Raw genomic sequence first — 25,062 nt, forward strand, 5'->3', positions numbered from 1 at the left:
GCTTAGTTGTGTCCTTCAGGTGAGGAAGGAACCAATTGTTTTTCAGAATAATGGTTTCTCATTCAAATCAGCTGGCTTTACAGCTGCATAAAGATGACTCATGCTCTTTGGGCTTGGGAACTTGACCTCCCAACACCTGTTCACCTGGGAAGTGAAAGTCGGACATGAGCAATGGCCCATCTAGTCCAATATCCTGTCCCCAACAATGGCCAGTGCAGCAGGTGCTTCAGAGAAAGGTGCAAGACACCCTGCAATAGGCACTGATGAAATCATAAAATAGCTCGTCTTTGTGATGTTGGAAGGAAAACTGAAGGGAATTCATATGGTGCCGCAAACACAAAGCAAAACACTCTCATGAATAAGGCAATACTTTCTTGCTTTTGGTTGCATTTATTTATAAAGGAAGGGACTCCAAGAGTGCTTACTATAGGAATGCTACAGCATTTTGAGACACATTACATCGGGGTTCCAAAGCAAAACGTGGACAGCATATTTTATGTAATCCCAAGATTCAGAATCAACGCAGTACTGAAATGGGATAGCCAGACTATGTGATCTGCTGAAAGCCTGGATCTGAACTCTTTCTGGAACATGGCCCCACCTCTGGATATTCCAAATTTCTGGGCTGTTGATAGTTTTGGTTTGACCCACTACAGAGATATGGGCTAGATCTAAATGCAGAATTTCACCAGAGTTTGGAGGTTTGGGGACAAAGGGGTTTGGAGCTAGGTCTCTCTTGGTATATTTTATACATAATTAGAATTATCTCTGGTGTTTCGTGAGAGGGTTCATACATACACTATGACAGCATATGGAATGGGTCTGAAGGACCAGACTGAATGTGGTAACTTCTGCTCCACAGCCAGAATGTCAGCTTGGCCCTTGCATCATGGTACACCGTGGCAGCTTTGTCAGCACAAGATTTATTTACAGGTGTTTGAATCCAAAAAAAACAAATTAGGAAAAACAGAGTTTAGTCGTTTCTGCAAGTAGGGCCTGATCCAACACTCACTGAAGTCAATAGAAAAACTCCCCTTGACTTCAGTGGACATTGGATCAGGTCCCTGGACAATAAATATGATGTTTCCCTCCCTGCTATGCTCCTTTCTTGTCCAACGATTTGGCTCTCAGTTTCCAAGGAGAACCTTCAGCTTCCCTACAAGAGGGTTGGCTCCTGCACCACAGAAAGAGCCAGTGAAATCATCCATGCCAAGAGCCCAAACCATGGCTCCTCCGTAGCGCTTCTCTTTCAGGAACTGGGTCTGCAGAAAAAGAACAGACAGCTATGTGCAACGTCCACTGCTATTTAAAACTGGCATGTAGTAATGTGCCTTAGGGAACAACACTGAATTGGGAGGGGGGTGGCTCAGATGAGGTCTTTTGTACCTCTAACTTTGCCTCCATTGATACCAGGTAACCAGAAATTGTTTCAGAGGAAGCATAGCATCTGCTAAGCAATAAAGTGGCCCACGCAAATACATTTACAGTACAGTGTGCAGCGCAGCACCATATGTGCCCAGTGCAGCAAGAATGCACCAAGCAGACTTCAGTGAAATATATGTAGGATCATCCTTGTGTGGTGGAGCCACTTGGGATTGCTAAGAACAGGTGAAACTTACTCAAAGCTCCTGTTATTTCCAGTTGTGCCTGTCTAACCAATCAGAGTGCAGGCCTTGAAATAAATTCATTTCTCCGGAGAGGTTTCTATAGTATTTTAGTGCCATTTCAATTATATAAACTTTAGGAAGAAACGTAATGTCTCCACTTGAGCTCTGAGTCTTCTTCCTCGTGAGCCCTACCACTCCATTCCTAACAAGGTCTGCTCAGAGGGCTACATCCCAAGCTGGTGTAGGTTGGCATCATTCCACTGACTTCTAGGGGGCCACACTGATTTACATCGTCTGAGGATTTGGCCCCATGCCTCTGCCCGGAAGTTGGCATTGTCTCATCTACTAAGGGACACTTATATGTTCCTGTTTCCAAGGCTTTCTAATGAGCATCTTGTGAAAATGACAAGAACCCACCTTGATCTCAAAGCTCCTCACATTGTCATATCCGACCCACTCTCTGTCTTTGAAGGCATATGGGACCTTTTGCGCTTCAATCCAGCTGGTGGTGGCTCCTTTTAAGAACGTACAAACCTGTGTAAACGAAAGTCAGTAACGGCCAGTGAGCCAGATTCACTACATATGAGGACACATTCTAAGTTTAAACAGAAAGTATGGGGGGGGAAGAGATGACTTAAGCAATCTATAGTCCTGTCCATTACAACAAATGTCTGTCACGTACTAGAAAAGTATAAACAAATAAAAAAGCAAGTTTGCTCTAGAAATATTGTATGGAGGAAGAATGGTACAGTGGTTAGCGCACTGGCTTGGGACCCAGGTTCAAATCCCTGCTCCACCATAGACTCCCCGGTGTGACCTCAGGCAAATCTCTCTGTGCCTCAGTTTCCAATCTGTAAAACAGGGATAATCTCCCTGCCCTGCCTCACAGGGTGGTCAGGAGGACAAATACATTAAAGATAGGTGCTCAGACACTACAGTAATAGGGGGCCATGGAAGAACCAGCAATAGATATAACTTGCTTGAAATGCTTACCTCAAAGTAAGCCAAGATGCCAGATTCACGGGTATACACCCCAGGAGATCCACCCCCGGAGGCTGGAGCACCAACCCCAGTATTCGTAGTAGAAAGCTTGAAAGTTCGTCCATACGTTGGGAATCCCATAATGAGTTTCTCAGCTGGAGCACCATTATCCTGCCAGTATTTCATAGCATATTCCTGTAGGAAGAAAACCCTTCACAGTAACATGACTTTCACCCCAGACAAATACCAAACCCTGGGCCTGATCCATTGAAGTTGGTGGAAAGATTCCTATTGACTTCAATGGTCCTTGGATCTAGCCCTGTATTGTTATTTGTTTTCTTACACAGTTGTAGAAAGGAACTTTGTCATCCGAGCCCTTGTGCAAGGGGCTGTTGTGTCCCGTGACAGACGCCCAACTTCCATGGAAGTCGTAGGTCATCACATTGATAAAATCAAGACTCCTAAATGCAAACAAAACAAATGCCACAGTAAGGAATCCATTTCCTAAAAGACTAAGACCTCTTCACTCTGAAGGGCTTAAGAACACCCAGACTAAAGAAGTACAAGACAAGCTAGATTGTGTTAAAGATGGCAAGTCCTTCAGGATCATCCTTAGATATTGGATAACAACATTTGATGTAGAGAGCGATCTAAACTGAAACCTTTTCTCCAAGCTCCCAAACTTTGGTGGTTTGGATAAAATTGGACTAGGATCCGAATTAACCCTGGGGTTGATTTCATTGGATTATTCTTTAATGTGGATAGGAAAGAAGAGCAAGACAGACAAACTTTCAGGATTATTACCTAACAACATCTACTGGGACTACATCCAAAGTCAAGCCAACAGACCCTACAATGCACAGACTTTTCCTTATGTTCTCGCTAGCCACCTTGCAGAAATCATTTTGACTTACCTGCCCAGTGCAGCAACTTCATATCCAGCATCCATGGTGTGTTTACTGGAAGACACAGCTGCTGAAACCAATAGCCTTGCACGTCCTGTTCTTTGTCCTTCTTCAACAAAAGCTGCTACCATTTCCTGCAAGTATAAAACAAAGAGCAACGGTCAGTCTTGTTCACTTGAGATAAAGAACAATCTAATGGGAATTAGGCCTTTTTTAAAATTTGCAAACGTCTGCAAATAATTTGAAAAGCCCTAACGTTGTCTGTGATCACCCTTCATCTCATGTCAAAACAAGCACTTTTCAGGCACAACTAACAAGTTACAGGGCTACACGTCAGCAGTTAACTAAAACATTTCAATGACTTTGATGAGCTTTGGATCAGGCTATCGACTGTACTCCTGTACCTGAACTAAAATGGTGAAGCGATGCTTGTCCTCTGGAGGGCTTCCCCTGGAACCAGGATATTCCCAGTCGAGATCTAGCCCGTCAAAATTATACTTGCGGAGAAAACCAATCACTGAATTGATGAATGTTTTACGATTAGCAGGCGAGGAAACCATGGCAGTAAATCTGGAAGAAATCATTTTTGTCTGATGATTGCATTATTAGCCCCACCCGCCTTTGGTCCTCCAGTCTTTCCAGATGGCCAGATCCTGAGCTGGTGTAAATCAAGGTAGCGCCACTGATTTCAATGGTGTTATGTTGTTTTCCGCCAGCTGAGGACCTGGCCCATAGTTTCCATCATACCATCTATTATCTCAACAGCCTTATCTCTCTGCTGATGTCTAATGCTTTTCATTATTGTTTTTGTAATCAGATTTCTCTAAACCTTTTCCCTTCATCTCTTCCCCCTCCACATCGTTGCAACATTACCTCCTCTTTTCATCATCTAACCATCAACAAAACAGACAAACAAAAACAACAAACATCTAACAAAACAGAGGTCTAAGCATAAGGCTTGATCATGTGCTGAGCCCCCAGACCCCGGTCCAGCAAAGCCCAGCTTTAAGTCCAGGAGTAGTCCCCGTGAAGGCAATTGCACTGCTCACATACTTAAAGTTAAGCACATGCTTAGGTGCTTTGCTGGATAGGACCAGAGGGCTCAGCACCTTGTAGGATTTATCCCATAGCACATGATCCAAAGCCCGCTGAAGTTAACGAGAGTCTGTCTATTGAATTCAATAGGCTTTAGATATATCCAGGCTTGGAAGGATTCAGTTTTTAATCAGAAAAATGTCAGTACACAAGGTACACTCATACCTTAAATACTGCGTGCAGATCTGGTCACCCCATCTCAAAAGAGATGCATTAGAATTGGAAAAGGTACAGAGAAGGGAAACAAAACTGATTTGGGGTATGGAACAGCATCCATACGAGGAGAGATTAAAAAGACGGGGACTATTCATCTTAGAAAAGAGAAGACTTAGGGGGATATAGAGGTTTATAAAATCGTGAATGATCTGGAGAAAGTGAATAGGGAAGTGTTATTTACCCCTTAACATGGCACAAGAATTAGGGATCATCCATGGAAATTAATAGACAGCAGCTTTAAACTAACATAAGGAAGCACTTCTTCACACAACGCACAGTCAACCTGCGGAACGCATTGCCAGGAGATGTTGTGAAGGCTATAAATATAACTGGGTTCAAAAAAGAATTAGATACGTTCATGAAAGATAGGTCCATCAACAGCTATTAGCCAAGATGGTCAGGAGTGCAATCCCATGCTCTGTATGTCCCTAAATCTCTGACTGCCAGAAGCTGGGATTTGACAGCAAGGGATGGATCATTCAATAATTGCCTTGTTCTGTTCATTCTTCTGAAACATTTGGTACTGGTCACAGGCGGAAGACAGGATACTGGGCTAGGCAGACCACTGGTCTGACCCAGTATGGCCATTCTTATGTTCTTATGATTTCACCATACACACACAAACTGATGAAAAAATGTTTCCAGCAATAATAATAAAAATTTACAGATAGACCAAGTAAGAAAAATGCTGCCCGACAACTTCTTAGAGTCAAAATCCAGTGCTTTAGACTTCTGAATTAGGTTTCTTACAAATGTACTAGCCAATGAATAGTCCAAACAGGTATGACTTGTTGATATAAGGACATGTGATGTTGACAATTTGTATTTTAAGAGTTAATAAAGCTTTAACTTTTTGAATCTCAGCATCTACAGTCATTAAATAATTGTCTGACATCCCCCCATAATTTCATGCAACTCTAAAAATTTAAATTTAAAAATTCTTAGAAATAAACATTGATGTTATCCATCAAAATTATTTTTAAAAATATGTCAAATTTGGCCAAGTCCAAATACATCCCATTATCTAGACTCTGGAAGAATAATTATTATTATTTGTGTTGCAGTATCACCTAGATGCTCAAAACTGGTGCTCCATTGTACTGGGCACTGTATAAACACATAATAAAAGTCAGTCATTGCCCCAAAGAGTTTACAATCCAAATAGACAAGACAGACCAAGGGTGTTAAAGGAAACTGAGGCACAGAGAAGGAAGTGACTTGCCCAAGATCACATAGCAAGTCAGTGGCGGAGCTGGGAATAGAACCCAAATCTGGGTCCCAGCCCAATGTTCTGTCTGGCCAATCAGCCTTCCTCTTCATGCAGTAAGAAATCACATGCTCTTATGGATAAAACACTGGATTGGGACTCAGAAGAGCTGGGGTTCTATTCCTGACTCTACCATTGTTCTGTTGTATGACCTTGAGCAAGTTACTTCATGGTTCTGTGTCTCAGTTTCCCTATCTGTACAATGGGAATAATGATACTGACCTCCTTTGTAAAACGTTTTGACATTTTCTGATGAGCTAAGCATTATTATTATTGTTGTTGTTATTACTACTGTTACCCATGGTCTCTATCCCACATTGTGCGTTATACTTTCTAATTTTGATTGCCACTGTCTTCATTAACAGTCAATACAACTGTTAAAGGAATATAGGACCCTCTTCCTTGCCGTCACCAACACCATCTTAAAAAATGAAGGGAAAAGTTCTTACTTTTGAGTACCAAAGGTTCCACCTCCAACAGCCAGGAGTGTGACAAGTTTCTTATTTCTAGAAAGCAGGAAAAAGTATTGGGGGGGGAAGAGGGAGATTAAGTCAATAAAGATGATTATTTATTTATTTTTTAAATCTATTGTCAGCTTTTAAACAATCTTCTCTATTCACACCTCCTTAGTGAAGTTATTCCAAGTTTACACCCCTCTGACTGAGGTCAGAACCTTGCCCATTATCCTTTGCTCAGGACACTGAAGTCTACTGGCATGAAACTGATTTGCATTCACAGATTCAACACCGATACATCTAGAGATGGGTTCGAACAAAGGCCTTAAACTCAAAAAGCCCCTCCTAAATTTCTGAGCGATTGAAGTCTGGATCTGAATATCATAATAAGGGCCTTTCTGGAACTCCTGATTTGAATATCTCTTTGGTGTTGGTGAGGGCTGCAATGCAAACCCAGTTCTAAATTTTGCAGAGCAAACCTCTCTCTGTTTACTGTGTTTCTTCGTGGTATGATGAGGCAACCGGAATAATCTAAACCTGCCTTAAGCAGAATTTTAAACAACAATTATCAAGTGAACTGTAAAGAAAACAACCGATTTACTTCCTGTTTTGCTACTTGTTGATGAACAAAGACCAAAACTCTTGGAAAAGGTTTACATTTTGATTGGTTTTGTTTGTTTTTTCTTGGTTGTTGGGGCCCTGATTGTTCTTTCTATTCAGGCCTTGTCTATCCTAGGAAACTCTGTGCACAGCCGGTGAACTAGCAGGGTTATAACATGAAAGATACCAGAGAAGATTTATTTTTTAATTGGTAGGGGAAATGATTTGTACTTAGACTGTATAAAACTCTGGATTTGGTTTGTTTTTACTAATAGCTGCTTTAACTAAATGCTCTTTTTAAGAAAAGGATTTTGCAAACACATTTCCCAATCCACATTTCTGAGACACTCAAAAGTCCTTCAACTAAAAACTAAGGGAAAATATGATTTTGACATCCTGGTTATTTCTAAGAATAAAAAACAAGCAGGAAAAAAAACCTGAAACACAAGGAAGCAAAAAGGGGCACAAAACCACATGTTATTCATTTATAGGTCACCTTTAAATGAACTAGTTTTTAAAATCCTCTACACATTAGACGTTACTTACTTCTCCTTTAGGGCATTGAACTGCCTGTAGAGGGTTTCATCATTCCATTCCACAGTGGTGATCTTATGGTTATTCATCCCAGCAAAAGCATAGATCAAGTGGGTACACAGGAGTGGGTCCACATTTTCTGGAGTGTACTTGGCTGGTCCTGTCCTGTACTGAGACCAATTAGTAAAGTAGCACACAAGTTTGTAGGCAGAGCCTGGTTAAAAAAAAAGAACAAACAGTGGCACCAGTGGTGTTAGTCATACGTCATAGGTGGGATAAATCTAGGAATCTCATGGGCTGACAGCCACCCCAAACATGGCATGGCTACACAATCAACTGGTTAGAATTCGTGAGCCATGATCTCATCTGTATATGCTGTATTAACGACTGATGTCTCAGGGCTGTAAACTTTAAATCCCTACGTGGGGGGGCAGGGGGCAGATTTTTTAAAGATATTTAAGTGCCTAGTAAGATTTTCAAAAGCTCCAAAGCACCCAACTCCCAGGAAGTCAGACACCTCTCTACATCTTTAGGCACTGGCTTAAATACCTTTAAAAATCTGGCCCAACATTCCTTGGCTACTAAGCACCAAACTATAAATGGAGTCAGTACTCCAGATTCCCATCAGTGCTTCTGCATGGTTCTCTTGCTTCCCAGTTCACGGCAGACAGTGTAGTGGAAAGGACACACATGTTTCATCCTCATAGACAATATGACATCTAGTACTTTATCTATTACAGGTGTGTGTGGCTGGCAATATAGACAAATGACACCATTTTCACATTAGATCGGGGTGCTGGAACAATTTTTATAGTGGGGGTGCTGATGATGGAAACCATGGAAGCCATGTATTTGGGTTGTTATTACTATTTCAAGCCGGGGGTATGGCAGCACCCCCAGCACCAGCACCCTTGTTTTACACAATATATAATTCAATAAAGGGCCTCATGTGAGTCCAACAAGTAAAACATACACCAGTTGCCCTAATGGCAGGTTTCAGAGTAGCAGCCGTGTTAGTCGGTACCCGCAAAAAGAAAAGGAGGACTTGTGGCACCTTAGAGACTAACACATTTATTTGAGCATAAGCTTTCGTGAGCTACAGCTCACTTCATCGGATGCATTCAGTTGCCCTAAGTTATACATATGTTCGTTCCATGTGGAAACACCAGGTTAGTTTAAAGCTTCCCCTCCCCTTGTCAAGACTATGTAACACTTTCTCATCCTTTGCCAGTCCTAAAGGCCATATTCAGCGCCTGATTTTACTCTCGCACTGGTGTAAATCAGGAGTAGCTCCTTCGAAGGCAATGGAGTTGCACCACTGGGAGAGGATTATCATGTCATCAGTCTTCACTTAGGCAAAATTCTCATGAACTTCAGTGACAGATTTGCCTGTAGTAGGAATGGGTGAAAACTGAACAGGGACTTGGCGATTTGACCCATTGTCTCTATTTATATTATCGGCCCCCAGACACCTAAACAGGGAACAAGACATTCTTACCCAGCTGCAGCTGCACAAGAATGGCCAAACCTGCAAACCAAATGAAAATGCATTAGAAAATAAGTCAGTCTGGTACTTTGTACTCTTGGCACCCATTCACTTAGGGTGAAATTCATTCCTGCGCAGAGGGGCCAGCACCATTTAAACCCCCATTCGAGCCCTCAAAGTGCTGCATAGGCCTTCTGCACGTGGGTGAATCTTACCCATTAAGCATAAGGTAGCCAAAATCCATTAGAGCAAAGTCTGTGCTGAAACATCCCCATGTAGGATGCTGCTGTTTCATAGATTTTGAAGGCCAGAAGGGGCCATTAGAAAATCTAGTCTGACCTCCTGCATAACACGTTAGAAAGGCGACAGATTTGTTTGAGTCTCATCCGCAGCTTTCAATTCCTGGGCAAGGATTCCCCAACTGTAATGGTTAAAGTGTCATTGGGAAGGGATCAGATTTACTCACCAGCCCATAGCAGCATCTTCCCCACCTCAGCTTCAGATTTTGGCTTCAGGAATTACCTATAAATGGAAAGGGGGAAAAAAAAAAAAAAGACTTGTATAAGAAACATGGGAGCAACAGAGGAAGTTGCAGGGTAGACAGGGGTCCAGGCAGCTGCCCATGTTTGATGCAACTCTTCTCAATGCTGTATAAGTCTAGGTGACCCAGCAGCTGAAATTCCAGTGATCCCCAGTACAACTGCTCCCAATGTTGTCCCCTCTGTTGGAGCTGAACTGGACATAACAATGAAGTAAAATTTTAGAACGGGGTCCTAGTGCGGACAGGACTGAAACAGGGAAGAACAAATATTATTGCTCTGCTAACAACAGTTTAAAAACACATGGGAATAACTGCAGCAGCTATGCACACATAAAAGCAAGCGTATAATGTGCGGTTATAAGACACACACTTTCTCAATGCACTTGGCAAAAAATCTTTTTAAAACCAAACCTATAAAATAAATCATGCATTTTAAGTTACCTTTCTAGAGTCTCCTGTATCCAACTTAGACCGATTGCCACAACTTACAATTCAACTCACAAAACAAAGCTAAAATTAAATGAACCCCTCCTTGATATGCCCTGCATATGACCTGCATATGACCTGGCAAATCCCTGCAGCATAACCCAGGGTAGCTACCTGCTTCTTTCTGCTGCCTGCCTCTGCCTATTACATATACAGGAAGGATATCCACTCCCATACAAATATACATACTGAGCTCGCATTTGTTAACTCCCCACTTCCTGCATTTTTCCCTCATAAACCCCATGATCAGACCAATGTTTTCAGGAAATAACCATAACAGAATTGTGCCATAAAAAGGCAGCTAGTAAAACTTGTTCTAAAGCAGTCACCAGCTTAGGTAAGAGCAGCAGTTCCGATCAATATTACCCCATTTACCAGGCCAGTCAGCGGCCCACTCACTCCTCCACCACTTTTACATTGCATAATTCAGCATAGAGCGCTCGCCAGGCATCACAGAGTGTGGTGCAATGTACCATGGTGCCATTATTTTGCACTTTTATCCATGCATTAATTACTATTATTAAATATTACCATAATAATTAAAGGCTTAACTGATTGTGCTGGGCATATAGTAAGAGAGAGTCTCTGCCCTAGAAACCACTGTATAAACAGACAAGACAGAGAAAGAGAGGCAGAATGGAAATGTATGTCTTGCCATTTGCTCTCATCCCTTGTTGGTTAAGTGCCCCAGTTACTAATTATCTGCCTCCTTCCATTTACAGAAGTAGAGTGGCATGAAATTTGTCCCGATATTCATCTTCCCTTTCTTCCACTGCTCCTAGCATAACCCAAGGGGGTATCGCACTAAATCATTCCACTTCCTCCTTCAAGGTTTACACCTTTCATACGTTTGTAGGCTAGTATGCTCCTCCTTTTACTCACTGTGGAGCCAAACTGCAGTATAGGTTGTTTAGCTCTCTTCATCTTTTCTCATCTACCAATACCTCCAGCTCCCTGATCTTGTCCGAGATCCCTCTAACGTTGCCACTCTGTTCCATGTCATGTTCTAAGCGCACACCTTTGTCCGGTATGATTGTATCTCACCCTTCTCAACTTTTTCTTCCTCAGCTTCACCAAGACTAAAATTCATGGATGAGTAGAAGGATATGGCAAGATGTTAGAGACAAAGAAGGCTCCTGGTCAAGTTCTGACCCATTGGACCTAACTGAGCCTCGTTTATACTCATGCAACCTGAATGACATCTTGAGCCAGATCCTGAGCTGGTGTAAACTGACATAGCTCCACTGAAGTCAATGGAGCTGGGCCCATTTACACCCACATGGGATCTGGCCCAAATCTCTGTTGAACTGGTTTATATAGTAGGTCATGATAAATCCCCCAGATTTTTTTTCCCTTTGCCACTCTCAGGAGAGAATATGGGAAGCAAACAATGCTTCCTCTGAGATATCTCATCTGCAGCCTACACTGTGACTGTCTAGAGAGGCGAAAGATATCAAACGCCTACTCCCTGCTGCAACGATGGACCCGCAAGTGGAAATAACCACCCAGACAATGAACCCGCCATTCCTGAAACTCATGTGAAGTGACTGCCTGGTTCCTGTGTTCAGTTCCAGCCTCCAAGGGAAGACAGGCAATGGGAGGTCTTAAAAGAAAATACGGAGATCGCTTCTAAGTCAGTGGGCCAGATCCTAAGCTGTTGTAAAAGGTAAATGGTTCTGTTGATTTGAAGCGGTGTTGCACCCATTTATACCAGCTGAGGATTTGGACCAATAGGATGATGTCTGATTTTTTCAGCCCCAGTTCCACCCTCAGTTACACGCATGACACAGTAGCCCCCTCAACCTGTGATTTCCCTCGGTTTCATTAAAAACCTTGAACAGCAAGAGCAATGGGCTAGATGAGACGTTACTCCTTAGGAGGCTGGTATTTTACAGGCAGCCAGCCAGCTGGCAGAAGCCAATGCAATCAAACCTGCAGCAGCAGGGTAATCTCCTGGCGATTACGTTCCATGAACTGGTCTGAAAAGCAGAGGTAGCAGGTGCAAAGATGTCTTCCTGTTAGGGTCCTTTCTGTGAATTAAAAATACCCTAAACTAGAGTCTATGGCATGAGGACACAGCATAAGAACTGAATAGAATAGAGCTTATCGCCTTCTTTCTGAGGAGGCCTGTCAAGAACCCCTCTAGACCAGGGGCCTGAGTCTCTGCTCCTTTACACCAGTTTTACCACTGCGTCGCTCCTATTATCTTTATTATTTATATTTGGCCCAGTGAAGTTACTCTAGGATTTACACCAGCGTCAGTGAGAGGAGAAGTAGGGCCAAGCTGTGCTTTTTATGTCTGTTAGGTAGCTAGGGTCATTATGAAAGGTAAATGTACGCTTCAAGGTACCCACTTGAATTCAATGAGATTCGCTACTATGATTTGTCCTCCCAATGTATGTTCTATCGTGACTTACGGCGGCAGGAACCTTCATTATCTTGAAGTCTTCTGATGAGTAAAGGGGCACCCTGAGATAATTTAACACACATTAGGAGCTATAGCTTGTAGTGGACTGTGCCAGTGCGTGCAAGGCTGTGCTATACAACAACCGTAGCTATTCATTTCCCACATTTCTCCAAGCAGGCTCGACCACTGCGTGAAGATGTCTTGTGGAACCTTCACCAGCAGGGGAGGGAAGTAAATCCCAAAATAAGGACTTGGTCGGCCCAGGGGATAGGGAACTGTACTGGGTATCAGGAGATCTAGGTTGTGTTTTCAGCTTGGGCACTAATTTGCTACGTCACCTTGGGAAAATCACTTCCACGCTCTGTGCACGAGATTCTCCATCTGTAAAATGGGTATAAGGCTATTTACCTTCCTTTGAGATTGAGGGAAGAAAAGTGAGATAACTATTAATTATTATTATTAAAAATTATATGAGCTGAGATGGAGAAGGACACAAATCTGAACCGCAGAAAGATGTCTTAGGAAATATCTGACTAAGCCAGGCTCAGCCTGTGTTGAATATCTTGCCTATGTAGTTTTGCAATGCATTAGCAGAGAAGACACTATATAAAAGAGATTATTATTTATTACTGTTAAAAGCAGGGTCACCAGTCACACAGCAGACAGAGAACATACATATTAATGCCTTATCGCCACCACTTGGCTTTTTTTAATAGGGCAAGAGGGATTCTGCCAGGAATGATTCGAGTTACAGTATGTTACTCATCAGTGTTTGTTCTGAGCTGGGACTGGGGTTAATATTTTGGATAATTACAGCACTTGCAGCTCTCATCAAAGACGAGGCCAGCTGCACAGGTAAAGTGGTGAGTCCTGCCTCCAGCACATATGTAGAATTTTGTATTATCTTTGGGGTCGGCATAGGTACCATCTTGTCTACCAGCACAAAATGAACCATCTCCCCCCTCAGTTGGGGGAATAACTGGAGAGGTAGTTGTACTGTCATCTGGAGAAGGTGTGGGGTCTGGTGGAGGGATGTCTGTCGGACAGTTGGGCACAATCGGATCTAAAATGAATAATTAACAAGTCATTAAGATACATGGATTCAGCCAGATTTCATCTACACATGTATTTCTGTGTGCCTGTCTATGTTTCTGGACTCTATGCTTCATAACTTGTAATGGCTGTTATCTTGTTTATCACCTGGGGCTCCTGGACTATGAGCACGATCCTGCATAACTTGAGCTAAAGGACTGGCCCCACCCCCACAGGTAAGAGCTGTAGCAGATTCACATCCTCTGCAGATCAGGCACAGAACGGGCATAGTTCACACACTGACAAGCATGTTTCAGAGACATGGTCTAGACGTCTAATCCTGCCTCTGGATTAACATGGCCTTGATGAAGTCACGTAACAATTCAGTGCCTCAATTTCCCCATCTGTAAAACAGGGCAAGTAATATTTATCTGCCTTATATATGCTGTGAGGATTAACTATCTTACAAAGCTCTTCCAAAATGTAAAGCGCTATATAATGGCTCAGTGTTAAGACACCACACATAGCAAAATGCTGAACTTTGCCTCATCAGTAGTTTTCTAAAGCTCATATTTACCACATGACAAGCACTTGCATTTTTATAGGCGTGCAAATGGAAACAGGAGATCCAGCTACAAATATGTGTTTTTGGGGTGACACTCACCTCTGTGCAGAGGGCTAGCACAAAACCAAAAATTCAGGCACTGCTTATGTTCTACTTAATAGCTATATTGAGAACTAGTCCATGTTGTGGCCCTCTGCAGAGGAGGGAATTTCACCTTAGCAATGTGACAAATATATACTGAACCTCCTAATTATATAGGCTGGAAATACTCATTAGCACCTTCTTACCTTTTGTTTCGAGGAGTCTCTTCAGCTCACTTATTAGAGGATACTTTCCTTCATTGCAGAAAGAGCCCAGGAAATCATCCAGGTCAATAGCCCACACCATGGCACCTCCAAAATGTTTCTCCTTCAAGTATTTGACCTATCAAAAAAATTCGTACAACTATCAATAAAATTTCCACAGAGGCTTAAGAATTCCTTTAAGAATTTCAGCACACACACACAGTGAAACGAGTAACTGGCTAGACAGCCATAGATCACAGAACTTCTAGGCAGTAAAGCCCCAGCTCAAAAATAAATGCTTTGGGAAACATTCCCATCACATTCACAGTGCCTTAGTGCAATACGAACGATGCTGAAAATATCTCCCTTTATCGAGAAACTCTGAAATGCACGGAATTTAAGCCAAGTGCTTCCTAATAGCAGGAGCAGAGCATAAGTAAAGCTCACTTTAAAATGTTAAAGGTCTTACTTTGTGTTTATAGCTGCACATGTTGTCATATCCAACCCATTCATTCCCCTTAACGGCATAGGGGACTTTCTGGTCCTGAATCCATTGTACCTGAGCAGTCTTTAGGAATGTGCAGATCTGCCAAAACAGCATAGGGTTAACACACAGTGGACCTCGTTCAGAAGCCAAAAGGTGAAGTCAATGGGCTAGATCTTGTCCCCCCTTTTAGTCTGCAATCCAGCAGCCTAAGTGGTCAGTTAGGAGTTACTCTGGTGGTGTAGAATTGGTGTACCCTGCCTTACCACCTCCTTGCAGCCCCTAGGCCACACAGCTGACAGGAGAGAAGGTGATCACATCACAGCTATACTCCAATCCCCCAGAATAGCCCCTTAGGCTTTGCAGCAGCAAAGAGTAGCTTAGAGCAGCCTTACTTTAATTTGCATCAGGGACTGAATTGGCCTGGGGAATAGGGGAGAAGAAGCAGACACAAAGGGGGGTGGTACAGCCACGTTTGCCCCACCTCCCGTTTGGGACCAGAGCTGAATGGAGCTCTTCCAGACCTGAAGATCTAGCCTGCTAGTGTCCCTGCAGTACAACACTAGTGTAAGTGGGAAGAGAATCTGTCCACTGTACAGGAAGAGAGAGAAGCTTAGACAAGAGATAGAAACTCAGCAACCAACCTAAGCAAAAAAGAAATATGTCACCTATAAATCATAAAAGTACATGCCATAAAACACTAATTATGGGCCAGATTCTCCGCGGCTACAAACTGGCATAGCTCCATTGAAATCAATGGGTCTGATTCACATTTACACTCAGGACCCTCTACCTCTCTAGCAGTGTAAAGGGGCCCTTAAAGTGAGCATACGGCCCCTTTGCACTGCCAGAGTGAAGTCAAGGCATCTTAGTTTCGCCTGAGAACCAGGACTAATGGAACTAGCTCAGTTTACATCAGCTCAGGATCTGGGCCACAAAATGTAATTTTCTCAAGCTTCTCACCTCATAATAAGCCCAGAAACCAGCTTCCCGGGTGTAAGGCCCAGAAGACCCAGCCCCAGAGGCTGGGGCACTCACAGACGTGTCACTGCTGCTAAGCCTAAAGGTACGCCCGTAGGTGGGGAATCCCATCAGGAGCTTCTCGGCTGGGACACCGTTATCATTCCAGTATTCCATGGCATATTTCTGCAGAGATCCAAATGGAAAACCTTTTTACCACCAGTGCCCGTTATCTCAGCTCCCTCTTGGAGAAATAAAAAGGGAGTTTGCTGTCTGTTCCCTTACACAGTTGAAGTACTTGAAGTCACCATAGTCGGCAGAGCCTTCACAGAGCGGGCTGTTGTGCCCTGTGAAGGAATCCCAGCCTCCATGGAAGTCGTAGGACATCACGCTGATGAAATCGAGAAGCCTGGTTTAAATTAAATGAAACAAACAAACAAAAAAAAGAAAACACAGTTAGGAATATGATTTCCTGATGGACAAATGAGTCAGCAGACAATACATCATCCCACGTTCACCTAAAGGATGCACAAGACTTTGGGCCTGAATATCCATTGCCTAGAACCTTATGCTGTCATTTACGCCTGCCCAAAGGGAGTGTAAATGCTACCATGGAGATTTAATAGCGTTTTGCACCCACCTATTTTGCATGGGTACTAATGATGAGGCAAGGGGCAAGGCAGCAGAGAACCAGGCCAATCGCATGTAAAGCACAATGCGGGAACCAGTCTACTCACTTCCCTATCTCTGCAATTTCATATCCAGCGTCAATAGTTCCTTTGCCAGCAGATACCGCTGCGGTAACCAACAGCCTTGGGAGTCCAGCGCTTGCAGCCTCAGCTTTAAAGGCTTCCAGCATTTCCTGAAAATGGAAATGAGAGCGTTGGCAGTGATTCTTGTAAAAATGTCATTCATGTCTAGCAGGGAATATCTATCTAGAAACAGCCCCGCAACCTGCCCTTTGCTATACACTCCTAAAGGTCTTCGCAAGGTTCCTTCCATGTCTCATTGTCCCCAAAGCCCTTGCAAGATGGAATAGTATCTTAAACAAGGTCTGATACCATATGTCCACAATAGTTGGACTCAAGGAACTAAAGGTGAACTAAAATAATGCAGTGCCAATGTAAACACTGCTGATACACAGCTTGGTGGTTCAGATCTGACTCACTCCAGCTGACATACAGAATAACTGAGATAGCACACTGGTTACTCACCTGAATCAAGATGGTGAAGCGATGCTTGTCCTCGGGGGGGCTACCTCTAGAACCTGGGTATTCAAAATCCAGGTCGATCCCATCAAACCCAAACTTACGGAGGTATGCGATCACCGAGTCAATGAACGTTTTACGATTAACTGGTGAGGCAACCATTTCAGTGAATCTGGAAGAGGATAATTCTTAGACAACTTGGCCCCTTTTTTTTTCCTCCACCAACATGCAACAGCAGACTTGTTCAGTTCCTCTTTTATAAATGTAATTGTCTTAATACAGAACAATCTAATTAAAACCCACTTCCACTAATCACCTCCCTTGCTGTCATTAGCAAAGTGTACCCAATAATCCACAATTAATAAAGTCTGTTATCACCAAACTCCAGAGTCTGAAGACCTGCGTATTTATCTCAGGCTGCCCTCATCTTTATCCTCCTCCTTCTCCACCATGAAACTATCCTCACCAAAATTCATCCCAACCTGTTCTCTACCACTGTCGTGTGTCCTCTAGTACCACCATCCCATTCTCTGCCCGATCTGTTCATTCAGCGTACCCTTAATCACTTTCCTAGCCATTATCTTCACTCTCAGCTTGATCCACCATCCAATGAAGTCAATGGAAAGACTCCCACTGGATCAGGACCCATCTTCGTTATCTCATCATCGTTACACTACCATTTTCTGTTTAATGCTCCCATTATCCGCTTGGGGTTTCCAACCACTGCAATATCCAACCTAACTTTTCCCAGCCATCCCCTGCTTACCCATTCTCCACAATCACCTGCCATTCGTATCATGAATGTCTAATCACCATTAACTATCTATATTTTCATAATTCATCACCATTCTTCTCCTTATTTCTTCAACCATTGTCACCAGCAACCACAGTATCATCAATACCCAGTTCTTCAGCTACCCAGTCACTACCACAGTTTACATCTTGTCATTCACATCATCATCGTGGGCCTAATCCTATCCCCCATGAAGTCAATAGCAAAGCTCCCACTGACTCCAAAGGAGCAGCAGGAGGCTGTATGTTGTCAAGGTCTCAGCATCGTCTTTGTCATTAAGTCAAGGGAAAAGTTCTCACTTCTGAGTGCCAAAGTTCCACCCTCCAATAGCCAGGCTGGTTACAAGTTTGTCGTTTCTGTGACATAAGAAAAGAAAAAGGAAGGTCAGTAAGCAGCAGTCACTTGGTTGCGTTTGAGACTTGGCTCAGTTATGAACTTTTTGTTGTTGTTATTATTTTTCATTTGAGAAAACCTATTCAGTTCTTTTTGGTGATCATAATTCAGTATTGGTAACAGCGTTGCCTAGAGGCCCCAAGCCAGATTAGAACCCCATTGTGCTAGGTGCTGTACAAACACATAGCAACAGACCGACCCTGCCCTGAAGAGCCAACAGTCTAAACAGACAAGACACACAACGGGTGGGACAAAAAGAAATGTTAGCATCCCCATTTTACAGATGGGAAGAGTGAGGCACAGAGAGACCAACTCTGTCAGAGCTGGGATTTGAACCGAGAGCTCCTAAATTTCTGTGCGATGCCTAGCCACAGGGTTCCTCCTCTTTGGTTTAAAAACTGTGTTTTTGTAAAAAAAAAATAAAAAAATTTACACTTGAACTGGACTCCTGCGTCAGACCACATTCCAGCCATGAGTAACCTAATGCATCCAAAATATACTAATCTGAAAACGGGGTTGAATACAATTGACCCTTAGGACTTGATCATGGAACCTTTACTCACACTGGTGCACACTTACACAGTTCCACCAAAATCAGCGGGACTACTTGTGTGAGTAAAGTCCCATGAAGGTTGTGGAACAGAGCTCTTAATGAAAGCATTGCTGCTAGATATCTATTAAACTATACCTGTTCTCTAATAAAGAAATTCTTCATTGCTGATAGAAAAATCTCAATTTTACCTGGCAACAAGTAGTATTGTTTAAAAGCAAAATTTGCTTTAAATCTTGTACATTGGAAAGTGCTGACCTTTTCTTTAGTGCTTGAAATTCTGGGAAGAGTCTGTCTTCATCATTCCATTCATATGGGGCAATCTTATTTTGATTCATGGTTGCAAAGGCATAGACCAAGTGGGTGCATAGATTTGGGTCCACATTGTTTGGGAAGTACTTGGCAGGTTCTGGCCTGTACTGAGACCAGTTAGTGAAGTAACACACAAGTTTGTAGGCAGAGCCTGGCAGGAGAAAAGCAAATTCCAGATATTAAGATGGAAACGTCGGTTTGTTTCTTGATGGAGACATCCGGTGTTATTGAGTGTGGAATCAGACATGCCATTCTCCTTTCACCAATGTTGGTGCAGGAGTAAATCCACTGATGTCAATGGAACAACACTGAGGTAACGAGGAAATTCTAGCCTTTTCTTGCTCATCTTCTGATCATACAAATAGATGCACCGGTCCCGAGTGTGAATGGGGATTTCATTTAACAGTCACTGTCTACTCACAAATTCTGCGTACGCAATGCTACCCTGGTATGTATATTTTCTGCATCTACATCTAGGAGTCAGTTACATGTCCCATTCAAGCAACTTCCCAATGACATGTTCCCAATGACAAATATAGCAATAAACAGTGTTTCTGAGATATCACCAAGGTCGGGGCATACCCTTTCAACCAACCACAACGCAGAGATAAACATTTGGCCCAGAGCAGAACAATTATGTTATCGACAGGATAATCTTGCTTAGTTAGAAACCAAGGCCCAGGGTGAGTAGACTCAGCTATCAGTCAGCATTAGAGAAAAAAAAGAGTACTGGTTTTATTGCCCCTTGCTCCAATTTAATACCGAGTTGCATGAAAGACACGTGCCCATTCTTGAAGTCAGAGAATGGTTGTTACAAGGAGCAAAAATGGATGGAGCCAACAAAGGGAAACATTAAAGAATAATGAAGAGGGATCAGTGAGTCAGATCCTCAGCACAAAAGCTTATGCTTAAATAAATTGGTTAGTCTCTAAGGTGCCACAAGTACTCCTTTTCTTTTTGCGGATACAGACTAACACGGCTGCTACTCTGAAACCATAACTACACTGAAATCGAGCTACACCGATTGACACCAGCTGAAGGTCTGGCTAACTGTTCTTTCTAACTGTATTGCAGTTTCATCAGGACCTTGTGCACAAAAAGAAAGAATAAGATGCTCTTACCCAGCTGCAACTGCACCAGAATGGCCAAACCTGCAAAAAGGAAGAATGCATTAAAAATAAACTTGACTAGAGCCTTTCAGTGCTTAAATCAGTCCCAGAGCAAGTAAAACGATTCCATGTACATTGGTACCCAGACACCTGCTAGGACCAGTTCTAGAACACACTGTCCCTGGGCAAAAGGCTGTTGCCTCTGAGACCAGTCATCCAGGGAAGTTATATCCTGACGTAGTCAGCAAAGGCAGAGAGAGTTACCCACCGACCCACAGCAACACCTTTCCCATCTTTCCTTCCAAGGGAAAGTCCCACCGAGGGAACTCAGAAGTGCTTTATGTGGCAGAGGCAAGTCCTTATCAGTGTGGAACCTAAACACCTGCGTAAAAGACAGCAGAACGGGGCCCCCCAACCACAAACAAAATAAAACAAACAGATAGAAAAGCTCATTTATTCAAGGGCATCAACACCTCCAGTGCCAAGGCTGGGGGTGGGAAGCTGGAACCAGATCCCCTTCCATTTATCTAAGGGAGTGGAGAGCACCAATTCCCTCTGGGCGAAATGCCGCCCGAAGCAGAGGGCCAGCAGAATGCCAGGCACTGCTTATTCCCTCAAAATGGTTTTGAAGGAACCAAACTAAAATGTTAACAAAAAATATTACTGCCTAGATCTTGTGCTGCAGGTGGGGACTCACACACACCACCCCAGGAGGGTTCAGCAACAGTGTCTCCATCCTTTGCACCTCCCCAATTCTGGGCTCCAGGCTGCCAACAGCTTCAGGTGGCCCCAGGCCAATATGGCAGCCGAGGCTCATCAGAGTGCAGGGAAGGCCTGGCCATACCCATTTCCCTCAGCCGGGCCCTCTGTGCCAGACACGGAGACCAGAGGATGCATAGGGATTGCTACACTGGCCTTGAGACATTGGCAAATACCCCTACACTGGGATGATCCTGCCATGGCTAGCTATGGCAGCTTTTTGGCTCAAAGAAGCCCCAACACAGGGGAGAATCTGGACCTCTATAAGTCTAAACCTACAGCCACTGAAGTTAGTGGGAATGCTCCTGTTAAAGTGGATGAAAGTGCATTAGGTCACTGGATCTGGCCTAAGGTGCTTATTATCCCCCCCTCCCTGACCTCATGTAACTTGTTTATCCATTAACGGCCAGTTCAGACACCCAAGGGAAATCCTGGCTTCACTGAATTCCCAAGCAAAATTCCTGTTGACTTCAGTGGAGCCTGCACGTCAACCCAAGCATCTAGCTTTCAGCAAGGGCCCGTCTTGCTTCTCAGTTTTCTAGCGTGGTTGGCTGGGACGCAGTGAGCTTACATAACTTCAGTGGCACTGCCCTCCTCAGCAACTTTAATCCCCTCGTCAGCCAGGCTATATTGGCAACACACGAAAAGATAAGGACCGAGAGGGATAGACACAAGGGGGTGGATACAAGATATGCCAAGAGAGGGCCCCTGATAAGACCCAAGCATGCCAGGTGCAAAAAACCCCAATACAATTAACCTTCAGAGAGTGACAAATGGCCTGAAGATAGACTAATCGCTAAAGTAAGTCAAGGCTGTTAAGCAGCTACCCATCGCTGCTTGCATAACTGGTTGGGAGAGCTAGATTAGGCATATCTCTAATATACTCCCCCTTTTCCTGCACCTCAGCCTACTTCTGTGCTGAACCACTGGCCAGAGCTCAAGTCTTTTCAGGACCTTAAACAAAAAGAATTAAACTGCCATGACAGAGAGCGTGCTCCCCAGTACTGGATGTTCTGTCCAGTTCCTCCACCAGCCAAAGGCAAGCTTTATGAAAGGCGAGCATCTCTTCTATTTCTTGCCAACGTCTCCTCCTCTTCTCAGAGCATTCCAGCTCAATAGATCTCACTTCATTCAAGAGTTATGCGCAGGAAATGTTTCTCTGTTGACGGTCAGGACCAATACCCTTGCTTCTGATTGTGATTGGAAGGGATTCATACCAACCATCTCGTAAAACCGTGTCATGCATGTCAGAATCAAATACTGTGTCTTTCTCTCCGCCAGCCTCAAGAATCTCTTGGGCCACCTTCTCAGTACAGAGCGTCACTCTCTGGTATTTTGGTACGTTTCAGAAAACTAAGCCTTAAGATCTGATGCACTCATTACACTTCCCTAGGCCTTTTCTAGAACCCTAAAGTCCTCAAATAGTCTCCAGTACTTGACTTGGGACCAGTTCCTAAGGCTACCCACACTGCTCCGTGATATAAATGATAACCAGTTCATGGTAACACTGCACTCATAGAAGTCTAAATTAAACCAATTGAAATGATGAAGTCACAATGAAATGTTTTTACCCTTATTGAAGCAAAACGAGAAAGTCGAAAGGATTCATCTCAAGGACCTGGGGAATTACAGACCAGTCAGCCTAACTTTGGTCCCTGGGAAGATACTGGAACCAATTATTAAACCATCAGTTTGTAAGTACCCAGAGGCTAATAGGGTTATAAGGAATAATCAGCATGGGACTTCAGTAGGACTATTCTCCCCGTAGGAAAATCATGATACTTACTTCCTTAATTCAGCTATTTCATATGCAGCATCAATAGTCTCTGACAGTCCACACAGCTGCTGTGATCAACGGCCTCCGGCATCCAGTGCTTGCAGTGTGAGCCGTAAAGGCTTCCAGCGTTTCCTAAGGGGGCAAATAAGGACCGCGGTCACTCTTGTGGGAAGGTCATTCGCTTTCCTCAGTACTGAAGTGAATGGGCCAGTACCAGCTGTGCTAGCTCGTATGAGCCACCCATGCAGGCACCCGGTGCACAGCATTCTCTCAATAGTCTGCACAGACAGCTAGCCCAGGCCTTCACTTAGTCACAGAGCAGGGTTTGACAGATGCTGAGTCTCCACAGCTCTTACTGAGGTCAGTGGGGCGAATACATGCTAAAGGTTAAGCATGGGCTCAAATTCCTTTCTGGATGGGGGCACAGGATGGAGCTGTGGGATAGCACGTCGGTTTCTCACCTGAATCAAGATGGCGAAGCAATGCTTGTCCTCTGGCGGGCTGCCCCTAGGACCCAGGTATTCGATGTCCAGGTCACTCCCATCGAACTCAGACTTATGGAGGTAGGCGATCCCCGAGTTGATGCTTTTATGGTTACCTGGTGAGGTAACCATGTCAGTGAACCTGGGAAGAAAAGGTGTCCTAACTGGACAATAGCACTATCACTTTCCCTCCTAATTCTTATGTGAGTGACACCCCCAGTTCTGATCCCACTGAGAACAGGATTTGGAGTCAGGGAGCCCATTACCAGGAACAGGACACTAGCTAGGTCTCTACAGTATCTGCAGATTAATGCAGTGATCATAAACTCTGGGACAAAGGAAAGACAAGGGAGAATCAAATGGTTACATAAAAAGTTTAATCAGGTCTGATGGTGGTGGTACTTTATATCCCAACTGACAAGGCTCCAAGGACAAAATGCAATGAATCTTGCTAGAAAGAGTGACCGGTTATGGGGTGATTACACTCAAGGCTCTGCCTCTTCATCCCTTGTGACTCTTCCTGACTACACAGATGCAGTGGGATAAAGCTGCCTGTTCCCCATTGCCTTCCTGGTATAGCCATCCAAAGGAGACAGTGTGGCCGCGCAGATAGGGCACTGGGGACTGGGACTGAGGAAATCTGGGGTTTTGTTCCTGGCTCTGCCACGAGCCTGCTGGGTGACTTTGTGCAAGTCACTTCCTCTCACTGTGCCTCAGTTTTCCCATATGTAAAATGGGGATAATGACACTGATTTCCTTTGTAAAGTGCTGTGAAATCTACACCTGGAAAGTGCTGTATAAGAGCTAGGTATTATTCAGATATAACGGGTCCCCATTCCTGTAGTTCAAGAACTACTTCTTCTGGCAGGGATGGATGTAGTGATTCCAGATCAGGATATCCGATGTGCTCATTTGTATCCTGATACCCAGAATGACCTCCCAGCTCACAACAATGGTAGTGGTTGGCCTTGGGAACAAACCAAAAGTTGCATGCATATTTATGGACGAGGCAAATACTTCGTGTGCTTGGCAAATTAGAAAAGAGGAAGGGCTTTCCCGTTCTCATACTCCCCCCATCCCTCCCTCAGGAGAGAGGAGAAATGAAACCCATCAGAAAGGAGTGCAACAATCTGCAAAAAACTGAGCAGATTTCAGTCCAGACTAACAACAGCCCACCGCCTTGCGTTACATAAAGTAGGATTAATTTAGGGCCCAATGCTGCACCCAGTTCACGTGCACAGTGCCTGACGTTATGAACAGGACAGGGAGCACAGGGGACAGAAATTCTGCATTAATGACACATTGCTGTTTGGCCATGGTTACTCTGCCTCATGGCGTAAGGGGGGCCTAAGAGGGGAGTGTATAGCTAAGCACCATATTAACACTCTTGGTGATTGGGATCAGTCTTAACCTTCGGTCTGTGCAGACATGCCCATTTTCTCCTCAACCCTCATTTACCCTGTGCCGTTGTGGGGAAAGGAGCAGTTGCACGCAGAGTTTAAGACTCCTTGCTTCTCAGTGCAGAGGACCATGCCTAGCACTGAGTCTCAGCTGCATTCACGTGCCGTCTTCCGCTCACACAGGAGCACAAGATCCTTTCAGGCTCTTCTGTGAGTCACCCAAGGAGCTGCAGGGGCCAGGGCTTTTTTTTGCAACTCCAATGAAAGCAATGGAGCTAGATCAGGGTAAAACTGGAATAATGCACGGGGGTACCAGACCCCAGATGCAGTCCATGCTAGTGCATTGACAGCAGGGATAGTCTTCAGTACCAGGC

The 25,062-nt window shown here is 43.9% G+C and overlaps 2 protein-coding genes across 3 annotated transcripts; both read right to left on the minus strand.

Annotated features, from left to right (window-relative positions):
- Positions 1 to 374: 374 nt before the first annotated feature.
- Positions 375 to 10,509, minus strand: LOC102947838 (acidic mammalian chitinase). Of its 2 annotated transcripts, none has more exons than XM_027827490.3 (11): positions 10,252 to 10,509; positions 9,613 to 9,668; positions 9,159 to 9,188; positions 7,673 to 7,874; positions 6,521 to 6,577; positions 3,898 to 4,063; positions 3,503 to 3,627; positions 2,932 to 3,049; positions 2,601 to 2,783; positions 2,025 to 2,141; positions 375 to 1,262 (listed from the first exon to the last, which is right to left on the minus strand). In XM_027827490.3, exons 2-11 carry the CDS (start codon positions 9,626 to 9,628, stop codon positions 1,128 to 1,130), a joined length of 1,149 nt encoding a protein of 382 aa, XP_027683291.2. In that variant the 5' UTR covers positions 9,629 to 9,668; positions 10,252 to 10,509; the 3' UTR covers positions 375 to 1,127. The 2 variants fall into 2 exon arrangements, with proteins under 2 accessions (XP_027683291.2, XP_043389691.1); XM_043533756.1 differs by having other exon boundaries at positions 10,129 to 10,266.
- Positions 10,510 to 13,256: 2,747 nt separating this feature from the next.
- On the minus strand, positions 13,257 to 20,125 carry LOC102948065 (acidic mammalian chitinase-like). The gene is made up of 9 exons (XM_007065169.3): positions 19,108 to 20,125; positions 18,206 to 18,262; positions 17,120 to 17,285; positions 16,643 to 16,767; positions 16,191 to 16,314; positions 15,909 to 16,091; positions 14,931 to 15,047; positions 14,465 to 14,600; positions 13,257 to 13,643 (listed from the first exon to the last, which is right to left on the minus strand). Exons 1-9 carry the CDS (start codon positions 19,185 to 19,187, stop codon positions 13,375 to 13,377), a joined length of 1,257 nt encoding a protein of 418 aa, XP_007065231.2. The 5' UTR covers positions 19,188 to 20,125; the 3' UTR covers positions 13,257 to 13,374.
- Between the last annotated feature and the right edge of the window lie 4,937 nt (positions 20,126 to 25,062).

This window comes from Chelonia mydas, chromosome 21 (genome assembly GCF_015237465.2).
Source record: "Chelonia mydas isolate rCheMyd1 chromosome 21, rCheMyd1.pri.v2, whole genome shotgun sequence".
Lineage (NCBI taxonomy): Eukaryota > Metazoa > Chordata > Testudines > Cheloniidae > Chelonia > Chelonia mydas.